Source organism: Centrocercus urophasianus, unplaced genomic scaffold (genome assembly GCF_019232065.1).
Source record: "Centrocercus urophasianus isolate 14NV4802_14NV808 unplaced genomic scaffold, USGS_Curo_1.0 seq_7, whole genome shotgun sequence".
Lineage (NCBI taxonomy): Eukaryota > Metazoa > Chordata > Aves > Galliformes > Phasianidae > Centrocercus > Centrocercus urophasianus.
This window is the reverse complement of record NW_024885310.1, coordinates 5,702,339-5,716,259: the sequence shown is the minus strand read 5'-3', so window position 1 is coordinate 5,716,259 and position 13,921 is coordinate 5,702,339. Positions and strand designations below refer to the sequence as shown.

Here is a 13,921-nt window from a genome sequence, read left to right as displayed (position 1 = left end):
GTGAGGGTCCTATGCAAAACCTGGCTGCACAGTAAGTGTTTCAGGCGTATTCCTCGTGTGCCACGTTTTCCAGTAATGAGGCTTAAACCTTGTAAAAAGGTGTGTTTGTAGTTGCAGCTGTTATTAATTAGGCTAAATACCAATTGTTTTCATGAGATAGTTAATTGGTACAGTCATTAGTCATGCCAGATGTTGAGATCTCCCAGTGTTTCAGATCCTTTGTTTTAATCTTACAAGGAGCTTTTTTAAAGTAGTACTGAAATACATGCAGTTTTCCTGCAAAAATCTTTTGAATTTAACAATATATCCAAAGTGTTTCAGATAACCATGTGTCAGACAAAAAGCAGCTGAAGAACAAGCTGTCAATATAAGAAATAATAATGATGATGATAATAAAAATAATGAAACGTTGAATTCCCTCAAGACTGAACTTGGTTATTTGTCGACAGCAAAGTTATTTCATGCATATTGGTGGCTTTGGGTGCCTGAATGTAATCTGGTCACTGATTATTATGTTGCAAAATAAATCATTAAAAATAGTTTTGTTTTTATTGCACCTGCTATATGCAGATAGATATTTTATATATATATATATATATATATATATATACTTGCTAGATGCAAGTAGGAAACATGCCAGTTAAGAAAGGACAAGCAGCTGGAATGCATTCACCTTGCCTGCCTTTTCCTTCTCCCATCTTATGTTAGAAATAAGACTTAAAAATAATTTTATTTCCTAACCAGTAATATTTTAAAATATTTTGGGGCCCTCTCTTCAGAGTTAACATTAAGTAAAGTCCACAAAATTATCATTCAATGAAGTGCCAAGAGTGAGCACCAGCCAGCCACTGCAAGCTTCTAAAATGAGCCATTGGAACATTGAAGTATTTGCTGGTGTAATCGACTCAGAATATGAAATCTATATAGGGCAATATTAAGTAAAACTGAAGTTGTTTCAGGACATCTTCCTGGTTGCTGCACAGTCACGATTCCATTAGTGCAGAGCAAAGGACTGTGGTGAAAAACCATGGGGACACAAGGGAGCTGTGGCAGCAGCACTTCCAGCATACAGACTGCATTAAAGAATGAGGCAAAGAAAACCCCAAACGTCCAAGTAATGCTGTTCAGCTACAAAGTTTAACTCGTGTGACAAAGGATAGTGTTAGAAAGATGTTCCCATAGTTATAAATCAGCCATATAAATACATTTCAGTATGTTTTAACCTGCTTTGCATAATTAAAATATGCACAGGTAATATTTACCATTGCACTGTACTGCATTGCATCAGTCTGAACTCTGCAACCAGAATATTTTGGATTTAATCTTCACTGTACCTTAGTACCTCAGATTTAGTAGGTACTTGTCAGAACACAAAGCGTATGTTCAGAAGCCTGGGAAGACCTGAAGGGCCTTGGCAGTATTGTGCTATACACACTCTGTCATTGATTCACCAAAATACTATGAGAAACAAAGTGTGCTTTGTTTCTTTGGGATGACTTTTTCAGTTTTCACTGAAAAGTTTTCCAAGTATATAGCTGACATTAATAAAGAACACTGTAAATGCTTCAGTAAATAAAACTGCTTAGTAACTAGCCAGCTAGAATGTAGAGATTATTCTTCAGACTGTAGGAATCAAGAAGGGCATTGACTGCACTTGGAGCCAGAAACCCGTTTCTCTTCCCGAAGTACCAAGGCTTCTAATTTCTTCCATTATTTGTAAAGCTACTTATGAACTTGAGCATTCTGGAATGTTCATGCTACCTAAATCTCAGTAATCCAGTGCCCAGATACAGTTTTTGTATTAAAGAATCCAATCGGTAGCTGTCTTATACCACTAATGCTTGCAAAAGTGAACAGTACTGATCCTGCTGTGCAGAAGGGTTGTATTGTGACTTTAGCTGCTAGCTCAGAGAAGGGTACTTGCTCTATTCACTTGTTACATGGTGTGGATGATTGTCACAGCTCCCTGAATGCAGAGACTGAATTTCAGCATGAATGATGTTCGTGCTGAAGGGACTGTGGCTATTTTCTGTATGCTGGATGTGAGAATGCATGGCTGTTCCTCTCAGACTGGTGAAAAAGCTTCCATCCTTCTCCACTGCCTCATATTGTGAAGCCATGCTGCAGTTGTGCAGCCATTCCTCCCTACAGCTATCTTCAGATGGAGCTCAGTTCTCAGAGTGCTATCCCACATGGTGCATTTACATAAGAAAAAAGACAACACAGACATCAAAACTCTGAGTAGCAGCATTCAGCTTTTGCTTGCAGTTGGTCTCTTGTGAGCATGGAGACTTTGTCAGGAGCTGGAAGCTGTCTGCCTGTTCACTTTCCCACAGCAGGCACAAGCTCACCTCGAAGCCGAATGCAGGGATCTAAGTGTCCAGCTGCGTTACCTGGTCAGGGACAGAAAGAGAGCGTTGATAGTTTTTGCACTGATTTCTTTTTTTTTTTTTTCCCCCAAGATTATACCAGGGCCTGCTAACTAATTTGATATGTCTTTTACAAATAAGTTTGAAAGATGGCTGAGACCTCGCCTAGATTCCCAGCGGTGGGAGTGTAGTTTGTGTGTGGTGTGTCAGGCACCAAATAACAGTTGCAATCATTCAAATGCATTTAGTTATAAAATTTTCATTCTATCTAAAGGACTATAACAAAATATAGAAATACCGTATCTACTGACCAGATAATATTACTAATAATCATTTATAATACCTCATTTGTATCTTGTACGTGACTTTATTTCATCCAGTCTCTCACAGAAGCAATGTACCAGTGAAGTGGGAATTGTCAGCAGTGTAGTTCTGGGCACCGTCTCAGATTTATCTCACTTTACTCAGAAGGGTGCCTTGCATACAAAGTGACCTTTACCAGCCATTGGGCAGCAGTCACGGCTTTAAATCTAGGCACGTAAATGGGTTGTACAGAAAGCCAGGGGTAAGCATTTGTACAGGTATGTCTGAATCTGAACAGCCTTGCTTTGCTCCGTGCTGTAGAAGGATACCAAAGGAGAACAACTTATATAATAGTGACTATAACTCAGCGTAAAAGCAAAGTCTCCTCAGGGATGATATTAAGGTTTAAGAGAATAAGAACAGGCTTTAAATATATTATGGCAGAGTGCCAAACAGCAGCTCCAGTTGTCTTTCTCAAAAGCTTGTGCCCACTTAGCTATATGTACTGACCTGTCTTTCAAAGAAAAGAACTTGAAAAATACATAAATAATTGATTTTAAAAGCTACCCACAATGTGTTTCCTTTCTATGTGGAAAGAGATTTCAGAGAGTAAATGGGATAAAAGGATATAGCCAGCTTTCAAAATTTAACCCAGGCAGTTCTCCATTTCTTTCCTTCTTTTCTTCTGAGCATACTCTTCAGCAATAATAAGCCAAAATAATAGTGCTGGAAGTCATTGAACTTGGAAATTCATGAAGAAGTGATTGCTTAAATGACTCTGTGTTGGCTTCACTTGACATTGTGTTTTCTCCCAGTGGGAGAAATGCCCGTAATAATGCAGTCTGTGTTAATATCTGAAGGGAGCAGCACGCTCAGACTTCCTCAGATTTTGAGTTCTTTTTTGCAGTCCTTTTCTGCTTTCACACTGATGTATTGATGTTGTGCCTTCAGCATGCATTTGGCTGAGCACACAGTGGTGCTGGCCACAAGCATAACCAAGATCTGGCTCTTAACTTTTGATTGGCAGAAATTCTCATAAAATGATCAGCAAATCATAAAAGGTCATCGAATTTTGAAGCATCTAAACATTTTCTTTTGCAGGTAAGTATTAGGAATCTCTCTCAATGGTTTCCCCAGTGTTGATAGAGGAGTCCATGCATTCCAGAAAAAAATGCAGCCAATCTCCGGCAAAAGGTTTTGGTATGCCTCCATATGAACTTTAAGGGAAAATCCCGTCCTTGTTTGATGCCATCTTTAGTGCAGTAGGCCTCAACATTTCTTTCCTTCCACCGCAGTGAAAGCTCTGATAGTAGTGAAGTCGTGGCTAAGTGGAGTCATGAATTCTGCTCACTCCTAAGTATTTTGCAGAAGACAAATTATTTATTTATTATTTATTATCGCAGTCTGTGCTTCTGATTTACAGTCAAAGAGAACAGAGATATATCTCACTGTGATGGCTTGTGGACATTCTTGCTTTGGAAGTGTGAAAATGTCTGCTGGAAGTTTAAACCCTGGGAGAATAAAAAGCAGGAAGACCATTGTATTTCTCAGTCGCATCATTACCCAGCCAGGAAGCTTTGCTGGGGCAGGTGATAAAGGTGATAAAGGCCAGGCAGTAGGCACAAGGCTTAGCGCTCAATAGCTTTGGTGTTGGAATGCCTCAGCACATTGCAGATTGCCTTCCTCCTGAAGGCACTTTCTACATTACCTTGTGACAAATTGCTTGCGTATCTAGGCTTGAAAATCACTAATTCCAATCAGAATTAAATTCAAGCGTCTTAGATGTGTAAGATAAAAATCATGGTTTCTGAAGACAAAATTGATAGCTTTAAGGATGTATGCTTTAAACAAGAAAAAAGATAATATACGGATGTGGGAGTTGGATTGTAGTATTTCATTAGAGCTGTGTATTCTGTGGGATTCTGGCTGGTTTTCAAACACTGAGCTAAGCCCTCCTGTGCACAGAGAAGAATATAGATGATTTTGGTGAGCACAATTAGATTCACAATGACCTTTGTTTTTCTGCAGTGAATCCTTCTCAGTGTATATAGACTTTGAATCAGTTTTTCGTAAAGAGCTCTAATGTTTCTCCTTTCATCAGGGATTTTTTATCAAGCTGATGACAGGCATGCAAGAAACACCGTTTTTCTGATCCTGAACCCTTATCTTCACCCATCTCCACATCAGCCATGGGTAATATGATTTCATCTTAAATGTTCGTTTACAGTATTAGGAGTGATTACAGCTTCATTCAGTGCTTTAGTTCTCCTTTAACAGATTTGAAATGATTTTCTTTAATTGAGTTTACTCTTCATACATGAGAAGTATCACTTCACCAAATATACTGTGATTCTGTTTCTCAGCACTATACATGTAGTGGTTTTTTTTTTATGAAGCATTTGTTACCATGACAGTATTTAGAGGCATTTTGAAATGCATATAAGCTTATAAATACATATTACAAGTCTGCACAAAGAGATTTGAAGCCATTAGTGTCACTTTTGTAGATAAGTGTTTAGGGATTCTTAAAGCCTGGAATTATTTGACTGCTTTACGTGAAGAGCCATTAAATCCTCACATGAAATTCAGGAAATTTTTTTTTTATGATGAAGGATTTGCTTGTCACAGAGCTCAGCAGCAAACTCAGTTGTGTTTTCTGAAGGTAGAAGAGAACTAGCAAGTTAAGCAGGAAGGAAGATTGGCTGGCCCTCAGCTGTGGAAGCGTACAAGAAAATCAAATTAAACATACCCCACTCCTTAAATTTCTTCTGGAAGGTTGCTGTACAGCTGAAAGAGTTAAAGCCTGTAGAACATTTCTGGTTGCATGCAAGGTGATGAACCCTAATGGACATATTATATAAGAACCAGGCCATCGGAAGGAACGACTTGGCTTCTTGTATCAAGTCTTTAAAAGCACCTCGTGAGCACATCTGGGGGATGGGCTCCTTTGGTTTCCTCAGGCTTTTCTATCTCTCCAGGTCATGGCAATTTCTCCTACTCATAGCTTTGGGTATCAGAGGTTGGAAAAGAACTTTTTGAATCATTCATTGAAGGCGACTTAAAAATAATATATTGATTTTAGATTAATGTCAGGTCAAATGAAACTAGAAGAGGCAATCTCAGTGTATTGAGCTAAAACTAAGGCGTCCATGGCATTACCTCGTGTATGGGAACTGCTGAGTCACGGCCTGAACCTCTGATTGATCACCTGAGGTGAGCCATGAGTCAGCCAGAGGAGCACAGGTGAAGGCAATTCACCTGTGCTGCCGGAAGGGGTGGAGCCAGGCTGCACCCCTCCTAGACCTATTGAAGAGCTGGCTACCAGAGGGGAAGGATCTCTTCTGGAGATCATCTCTCCTGGTGTTTTGTGGGGAGCTCAGCTGAAGGGTAAGCTCTTCCACCTATTCTCTTTTTGTGATCGTTGTCTATTTTGCCTAACTCTCTTGATTATATTGTGATTATAACATCTTGATATCTATTGATTATACACCTCGGGTGCAGTAAAGATTATAAAAGTTGATAAAGGAATTACTAGGACCATAAACTGTAAATAGCTGATGCTTTTCACATTGTATTAACATAATGCTGTGTTAGCTCTTTTTCCTATATCATTACATTATTTTTGCTAATCAGTTAAGAAATGCCAGAATATTAGGTGCTTTCTGAAGCCTTAATTGCAGATACCGTACAGTACATCCTGCTGCATTTGATCAGCTCACTGGCAGTTGGCTGTAAAATAACCTGCAGGCTCAGGGGACTCATCCAAACACTCTTGGGTGATGCTGAAGTCTGGGCTGCTGCCAACGCACCTAGGCAGGCAAGCTTGAAGGGGACCTGTTAACAACTATCCCTGCGTGAGACTAGCAGGGTTTTCTAGAGAACTCTAGGATATTCCTCATCCTTAAGTTATGTGTTATTTCTGTTGCATATTTTTCAATCTGTTCTAAACGAGAAAAAACAAAAAACAAAACAAAACAAAAAAAAAACAAAGAGAGGTAGTTGTTTAAAGTGTTATTAAACACTGTCTTAGGGCAAGTAATTTTGCCTGTCAAGAAGTCTCTCCTAGTATGGGACTTAGCTAGTTTTCTTATAGCTCACTCTTACGCTTCCTGACCTCTGTGGAGAAGGAAAACCACTGATTGCTCTCTTGAGTACATAAGCTTATGCGTCTGACATTTGTTATCATGTCTTACATCATTCTTTGCTTGACTGAACAATCCCAGTTTGTTCAATGCTTTTTTGTTTATCATGTGCTCGCTTTAATTCAATCCCATATCCTCCTCTATAGTCTAAGTGATCATTTTTCCATTCTTAAAATAAATGCTAAGTATTTTAATACATTTGTAGCATCATATATTTTTAATGAGAAAGTCTCTCTCTCTAATCTTCATTCAGATTAGTGGCCAACTGCTTTTGAATTCAAGCAATGACAGTTTTAAAAATCTGAAATCAGAATTCTTGTAGAGAATCATGGAATCCTTTGAGTTAGAAGGGGCAATTAAAGGTCATCTAGTAGAACTCCCCTGCAGTGCATAGGGACACCTACAGCTCCATCAGGGTGCTCAGGTTGGCCTTCTGGGCTGTGAGGGCACATTGCAGGCTCATGTCCATCCACCAGTACCTGCTGTGCTCTATCCTTTCGTGTCTCAGCTTTACTGATGGTGAGACTGCCAGGATCCAGGTGCAAGACCTTGCACGTGGCTTTGTGGAACCTCCTGAGGTTCTCCTGGGCCCACTGCTCTAGGCTGCCTAGGCTAATGCGGATAGCATCCCATTCCTCAGGGGTGTCAGCAACACCACATCCACAACTTGCTGTGGGTGCACTCAATCCCATGGATTAAAGAATCATAGGATAGAGTCATTGAATTGTTTAATCTGGGAAAGACCTGGAAATCGTCAAGTCCAACCATCCCCTAACTTTACCATTTAAAGTATCATCCAAAGCTGTACTAACTCAAGATGGAGGTTGTAAAGCATATTTGTCTTCCATCACCAAAGTCTCTTCTGTTTTAGAGAGAAATTCAGGTTGCGTGATCTGGTTTGGCCCTCAGAAATACGTGCTGGTGTCCACTCATCCTTCTGCATTCCTTCTAGTCACTGGTAACAACCAACCGTCTTCAGATCCCTGTGATCTGAAGAGGTTATGAAAAATAATTCAAGCAAACTCTCTCAGGGAATTATATTCTCTTAGTAACCAATGTTTGCATTTTTATCTCCAGGGTTTTTTAAGCAGAATTCCCTTTCCAGTCTGTTTCACTGCAGACACGTGTATCCAGAAAATCGTCAGTCCATGGAATGGGATTATTAACTCTTTAATTATTAACTCTTTAATTCCCCTTTACATGATGTTATGATATGGAATACCAATAACAAAAAACATAAAACCATGACAAATAGGGCACAAGGTTAAAATGTGGAGTATGGAATGGATGAAGCCATGTTTTTGGAACAAATTATTTAACATTTACCACAGATTTTGAGGAGTTTATGCTTTCATCGAGTGTGGGTGTATTTTTCCGCACATTTTAAAAGCAAAGATTTTGCGAATTCATATACCCCATTCTAAAACACGTGGGCAAGATATCTACTCAGTGAAAATGTCAGAAGAATTCTTTTTAACATTAGCAAATATGTTTTTCCCAATATTTTTGAAAAAAAAAAAAAAAATAATTGTTTGCAACCAACGAAAAAAAACTGGAAAAAAATGTATATGTCTGTGTCACATGTGGTGTGCACAGATTGAATGCCCTAGCTTGGGCTCATCACTGGGTTGTGTTCTGTGAGCAATGCTCCTGCCTGCATGGCCAAGGCCCCTGAGCAATTGAGGACAGATGGGCAAGGTGTGACAGCATCTGCTGAGGGACAAGCCCTACAGAAAGTTCATGTGCCTTTCATTTGCATGGGGAGTATACATAAATCATTGCAAAGATGCTAGAGGAGTTCCTTAGCTTATTCCTCTTATGAGACAGATGACCAGACAAATGAAGGTTCAGAAAGAAATAAGACGGCTGCTCAGAAAGTATTGCCTCCAATTTATTATGTTGGTCCCCAACATCAGAAGCAGATGTTGGTGGTATGACAGTAGGGGTTGAACCTTCCTGACAATATTCCTTGACATTAATTGCACTTATTACAATTTAGTGCTATCTTATACCAAATCTCATTTTCACTTCAGTAAATTTACATATTTTGCTACTTAAAACCATTGAAGTTTCATTTGTATTTCGGTGCTTTTTCTCATGTCTTGGCCATTTTGTGACCAACCTGGCCATTAGAAACTACACTCAGAATTTAAAGTGCTTCTTACAGGACTCCCACTTTCTGCACAAGACCCATCCGTTCTGCTCAAAGCATGAAAACCTAACTCCAGCAGTACACAGTGCTTTTAGCTTCTGCTATGTTGTCTGTTTATGCAGAACTGCCTGTTACTGTCTGCACTGATCTCTTTTCATCTTAGTGCTATCAAAATGTGAGAAGGTGTAGAGAGTTCTTTTTATTACTCTGTGGCAAAATGTTAAGCTTGATTTTTAAAAATTTTTTGCCTTTAACATTCACAGCACTTGCATTTTTCCACAATATCTTCTTTTGTACCAGTCCATCTGCCAAGCATATATAATCCTCATCAAAACTATTGGGATATTTACCGTAGAACACTAGTTTTATGAACACTTTCCAAAATACTCAGTATAATCCATAGCAGAATAATATACCAAAGCACATTTCTTCAGTCTGTTGGCATGAAATCAGATTGTCATTCAGTTTCACTGCACCAATTTCCCATGGAAATGCTGCAAGGCTCAGTCAAGTTGTTCTTCAGGCCCCCTTCCACCTAACTGGAATTCTCAACCAGAATTTGGCAGGCATCAGATTTTCACCAGAAAACGATCAACTTACTTGTTGGTTTCCTCTGAACTGGAATAGAACGTGGTGTGTACTCAACTGTGCATGTTCCAGCTTTGGGGTCAATTTCTGGAATTAAAATGTGAATTCAAGTAATCTGCAAGATGATTTAAGAGAGATGTAAAGCTGTTAGAGAGCACCTGAAGGAGGGCAACAAAGATGATGAAGGGTCTAGAGGACAAGATGCGTGAGGAGCAGCTGAGGTTCCATTGCTCTGTTGGTCCCAGAGCAGAGGAGCTCATAAGGAGTGGAGCACAGTGCTGAGCTCTGCTCTCTGTGACAGCATCAGGACCTGAGGCAACAGCATGGAGCTGTCAGGGGAAGATCTAAATTAGGTTGTGAGACACTGCTTCAGACTTTCTGGCTTCTTGCTGACCGGTGGACAAAATGAAGGTAGTGAGTAATGGCGTTTCGTAATTCACCTCTCTGTGAAGGAGCTGCTTGCTGGAGAGCTTTCTTCTCCACAAAATGGAAAAGGAAATAGAGCCCCTTGGTTGCAAAAGTGAGGCTCTGACATCCTGACTCCTGTTCCTTCTTGGGCTGCTCTCTCCTGATGTTTATTCTCCTTTGTTTGGCTAACAAAGATGATAACTGGGCTCAAAACCCTGGGCACCTATTTATTTTATGATTGGTGCATCTAAGCACTGTCTTGCTCTATTAAAAGACAATAATGCACTTTCTTTCTTTTCCTTAACCTCATTATATTCTTGCCAAATCAACTCAGTTGTACTTATTCTGGTCTCCTGAGGATGGTCTCAGAAAGCATTTTCAGAATCTCAAGAACAGAGGCTGTGGAATAGCCTACTTTGAGGCAAAAATATAGCTTTCTAGAGATGTACTCTGTTTCTAGGTTTGGAGAGAACACATTTTATTAGATTTCTGACATTTTCTGGCAGAAATATTTGTTAAATCTCTGGAGATAATCCAGACTTCTGAAGCTTTTTAATTCCCACATTCAATTAAGCCCCAAAATATTTTGCTTTATTTTCATGGGAAGTATTACTGGTGAGTCAGGCACAAATTTCATTCTGTTAAAGTTATGTAAGACCAGATATTCCTGAAGGCAGGCTTTGTAAAAGGTGCTGATTAAGGCTTTAGAATGCGGCCCTTATTTAGAGCTATTTACTTAACTGTGCTTTTGATGGCAAGTAGACCACCATGGCAATTTTACTTTAAGTTTCTCCTCACCTATGCCAGGAAAGATCAAATGTTTCAAAATGCTTAAGGTGCATCTCACAGACACAGGCAGTGTCAGGGAAGCACATAACGGCGCTTGCAGTAACAATCATGGGGTGGTCTCAATGTTTTCTACAAAAGGAACAGTACTTGGCAATGTGTCTGCATTGCTTTGCAGCTTGCCTTGCTGGTGTGGTACTCAAAGCAACATTCAAATTTGTGTTCAGCTGAATGCAGTTTTTGTAGACCAAGAATCCCTTTATTCCTGGCATTTTAACACTCTTCAAAAATTAAATAACCCAACTTTTTTTTTTTTTTTTTTTTTTTTTTTTTCTCCCACTACAAATAATATATTCATGGAGTAGATGCAAAAACAAGGTCTAAAGCAGATCTCAGTCTGATATACAGAGAGAATACATTGGGGCCTGCTATGGATAATCTAGGAAATAGTGGTAAAGTAAGGGGTGAAGATGTGAAAGAAGAGCAAACTTTCTTCTGAACTATTAATTCCAAAGGAGGTAATGCAGTTATTCTTGCATGGTAATACTACCAGATTTGTGTGTGTACATGACCATCTGTACCATGCAGGGGTATAGAAGACTTCTGATTGTAGTCTACTTGTGGTAATCTGTAATGGAGTCCTTCTTCTTTCCTAATTCTGTGAGCATAAGATGCAATAGCACGTTTAGAGAAATTGCACTAGATAATGCACTTATTTAAAAAAAAAAAAAAAATTGAAAACTATGATCAGTTTCTATAGAGTGAGCCTTAAGTATTGGCATTTTATTGCCTGCTTATATCAATCTTTCAATTTGGGACAAATGCTTCAAAATCCTAGATGAAAACCTGGCGTTATTTACTTATTTATTTATTCTTTTAACCTCTGAGTTATTTATGTAATTTTTACCAAGGAAAAGTTGTTTAAAGTAACAGACCTTGTTTAAAGTTGATCATTACAGGAATTACTCTGATAGGCACCATCTGGGATGAAGGACAGACTTACGCTAAATTTTGGAAGAGAGGTTTGTGCAGGTGCTGATAATTTGCTAATTCTGCTGCTGAATTTCCTGCTGCTACCACAAGGAAATAGGTCTTTTCTTCACTGGCCTCAGTTCATTACACTACCCTACACTGCTCTTTCATTACACTTCTTCATGAGAACATTGTGGTAGGTCTTTGATTTCCTTGTGGCTTTTTTTTCTTGTTTTACTCTGCATTTGTTATAGTTAACGACAAAAATAAAGATGTGCCTATTTAATTGAAATTTACAATCAGAGAAGAGAAAGCTTGTTCCCAAAAACAACTTCAATGGGAGAAATATCATAAACACTCTGTAAGACCTTTGGTTTTGTTGCATTGTTGGTTTGCTTCTCTAGGTGAAGGTGGTGTCCTTTGGGACTGCAAAAGAGTTCCATACTGATGGGAATATCAAATGCAAACCCAAACATAAAACTTACGAATAGTAAAACAGCAACTGCTAGAACTTCTTTCAGAACAGAACTTCTTTCCCAGCACAATCCTCGTGGTATCAATTTTAACTCTAGCTGCTACATTTAGTAATGACCTGGAAGCATGTATAAAATCCTTAAGGCAGCAGTATGTGGAGCCCTAAATTGAGCACAAGCCAACTAGAAGCATTTCAGTGAAGAAGCTGGAGACTTTTCTGAAGAAGCAGTTTCTCAAGGATGCTGCCGGGTCTGTTTTCAGTGCAGCAGAAATTGGGAGCTATCAACGTGTTAGTGGGCAGATTAGTGGGGCTGTAACCAAGTGATCTTTGAGTGGTTCCTTCAAAACCAAGCTATTCTTTTTCCTTCATTGTCATTGAGAAGAGAAAGGATGTCATGAGTTGATGAGATCATTGCTTTAACAGCAGCCGTTTATGTCAGAGTGTTCTCTGAAGGTAAACACAATGATCACTTCTGAAATTAAAATCATAATTCAGCCTGGCTCTTCCCTTAACCCTTTTCTGACTGAGGTGGTTTGGTTCAACTGATCTGTTTAAATGGTGAAGCGTGCAACTGCCTATTTCTTTAAGAATGCCTTTTGTTCCTGTTACAGCTTGATCTAAGATTCATTTTTTGATTCAGTATTGAATGCAAAGGAAACCAAAATCAAAAAAGCAAAATCTGTATCAGGCTGGCTGTGTACAGGAAGAAAAAGCTATGAAAACATTATTCTTTCTGTTGCATTTGAATAATGCAAAGGTGCCAAAAAGTTGTTTTGCAAGTGACAGAGAAATAATGGCTCATCAAGAAGAAAAATCACGGCAGCCAGTTTTGATGTTGGAAATAGTGCTGCTTTATATGTGGAATGCTTTATACGTGTCTTGCTAAGGAATGGTCAGGCTGAGACTTTTCACATTAAAGCACCCATTAATACCTGTTTTCTTATTACATTCTTATTAGGATTCTTATTAGGAGCTGGTTATACATGAATTTTGAGATAAATGAATTATTGGAAAGTGTTACTATCAGCAAACTCAAGAACAAAGTGGATAAGATCCAGGTGTCTGCTTGATAGAAGCACTGGAATACGTTTTTCTTGTTGGAGAAAAGGATTCTTCACTGAAAACTGTTATGCAAGGATTTAGGGTTTTTTATGTAATTGTAAATTAAACTAATTTTTTTAACTATTTGTGTGTGTCTTATTGAAGAACATGCAGCTGATCCTACCAATTCCTTTCCCTTTCATTAGCTGTGCGTCAAGACTGAAGCTTATTTCTTGCCTTGTCTACCTTAGGAAACAAAAATCTGATGAACTTACGATATATGCAGTGTTCTTAAATATTTGTATTCTTCTGTCACAGTGCCTGTAAATTCAAAACAAAAAAGGCTAGAATAGTAGCATTAAATGGAAACAGTCTTCAAAAGCATGACTGACAATATCATTAAATCTCATTATATAATGAACACCTTCATAAGTCAATTTAATATGTGGGATGACAATGAAAAATGCCATCACAGTCCGTTATGCTTGTTCAGGAGGCATTTACTGGCTAGTCTGGGAGTTTTACTCATTTCCTCATGGCTGCGTTTGGACATTTGAAAGAAATAATGTTGACCTGCTCATTTCATAATGGAAAAGGCAATCTGAAAACATAGCTTAGAAAATTGGAGTTCATAAGCTTGCTCAGTTGTAAATCACCTGGGTGAAACTGGATATCCTCAGTATTT

The 13,921-nt window shown here is 38.8% G+C and overlaps 1 protein-coding gene across 7 annotated transcripts in view; it reads left to right on the top strand.

Moving 5' to 3' along the window:
* Positions 1-13,921, top strand: part of ANO3 (anoctamin 3) — a 194,979-nt gene that overhangs the window by 100,283 nt on the left and 80,775 nt on the right. Inside the window, exon 1 of one of the 7 annotated variants that reach the window (XM_042837287.1) lies at positions 4,824-4,865. The exons of the other annotated variants lie outside the window; for them this stretch is intronic. Coding sequence (XP_042693221.1) covers positions 4,862-4,865 — 4 coding nt within the window. The 5' untranslated portion in view covers positions 4,824-4,861. Of the gene's footprint in view, positions 1-4,823; positions 4,866-13,921 lie in introns of those variants that run through there. 7 annotated transcript variants of the gene reach the window in all.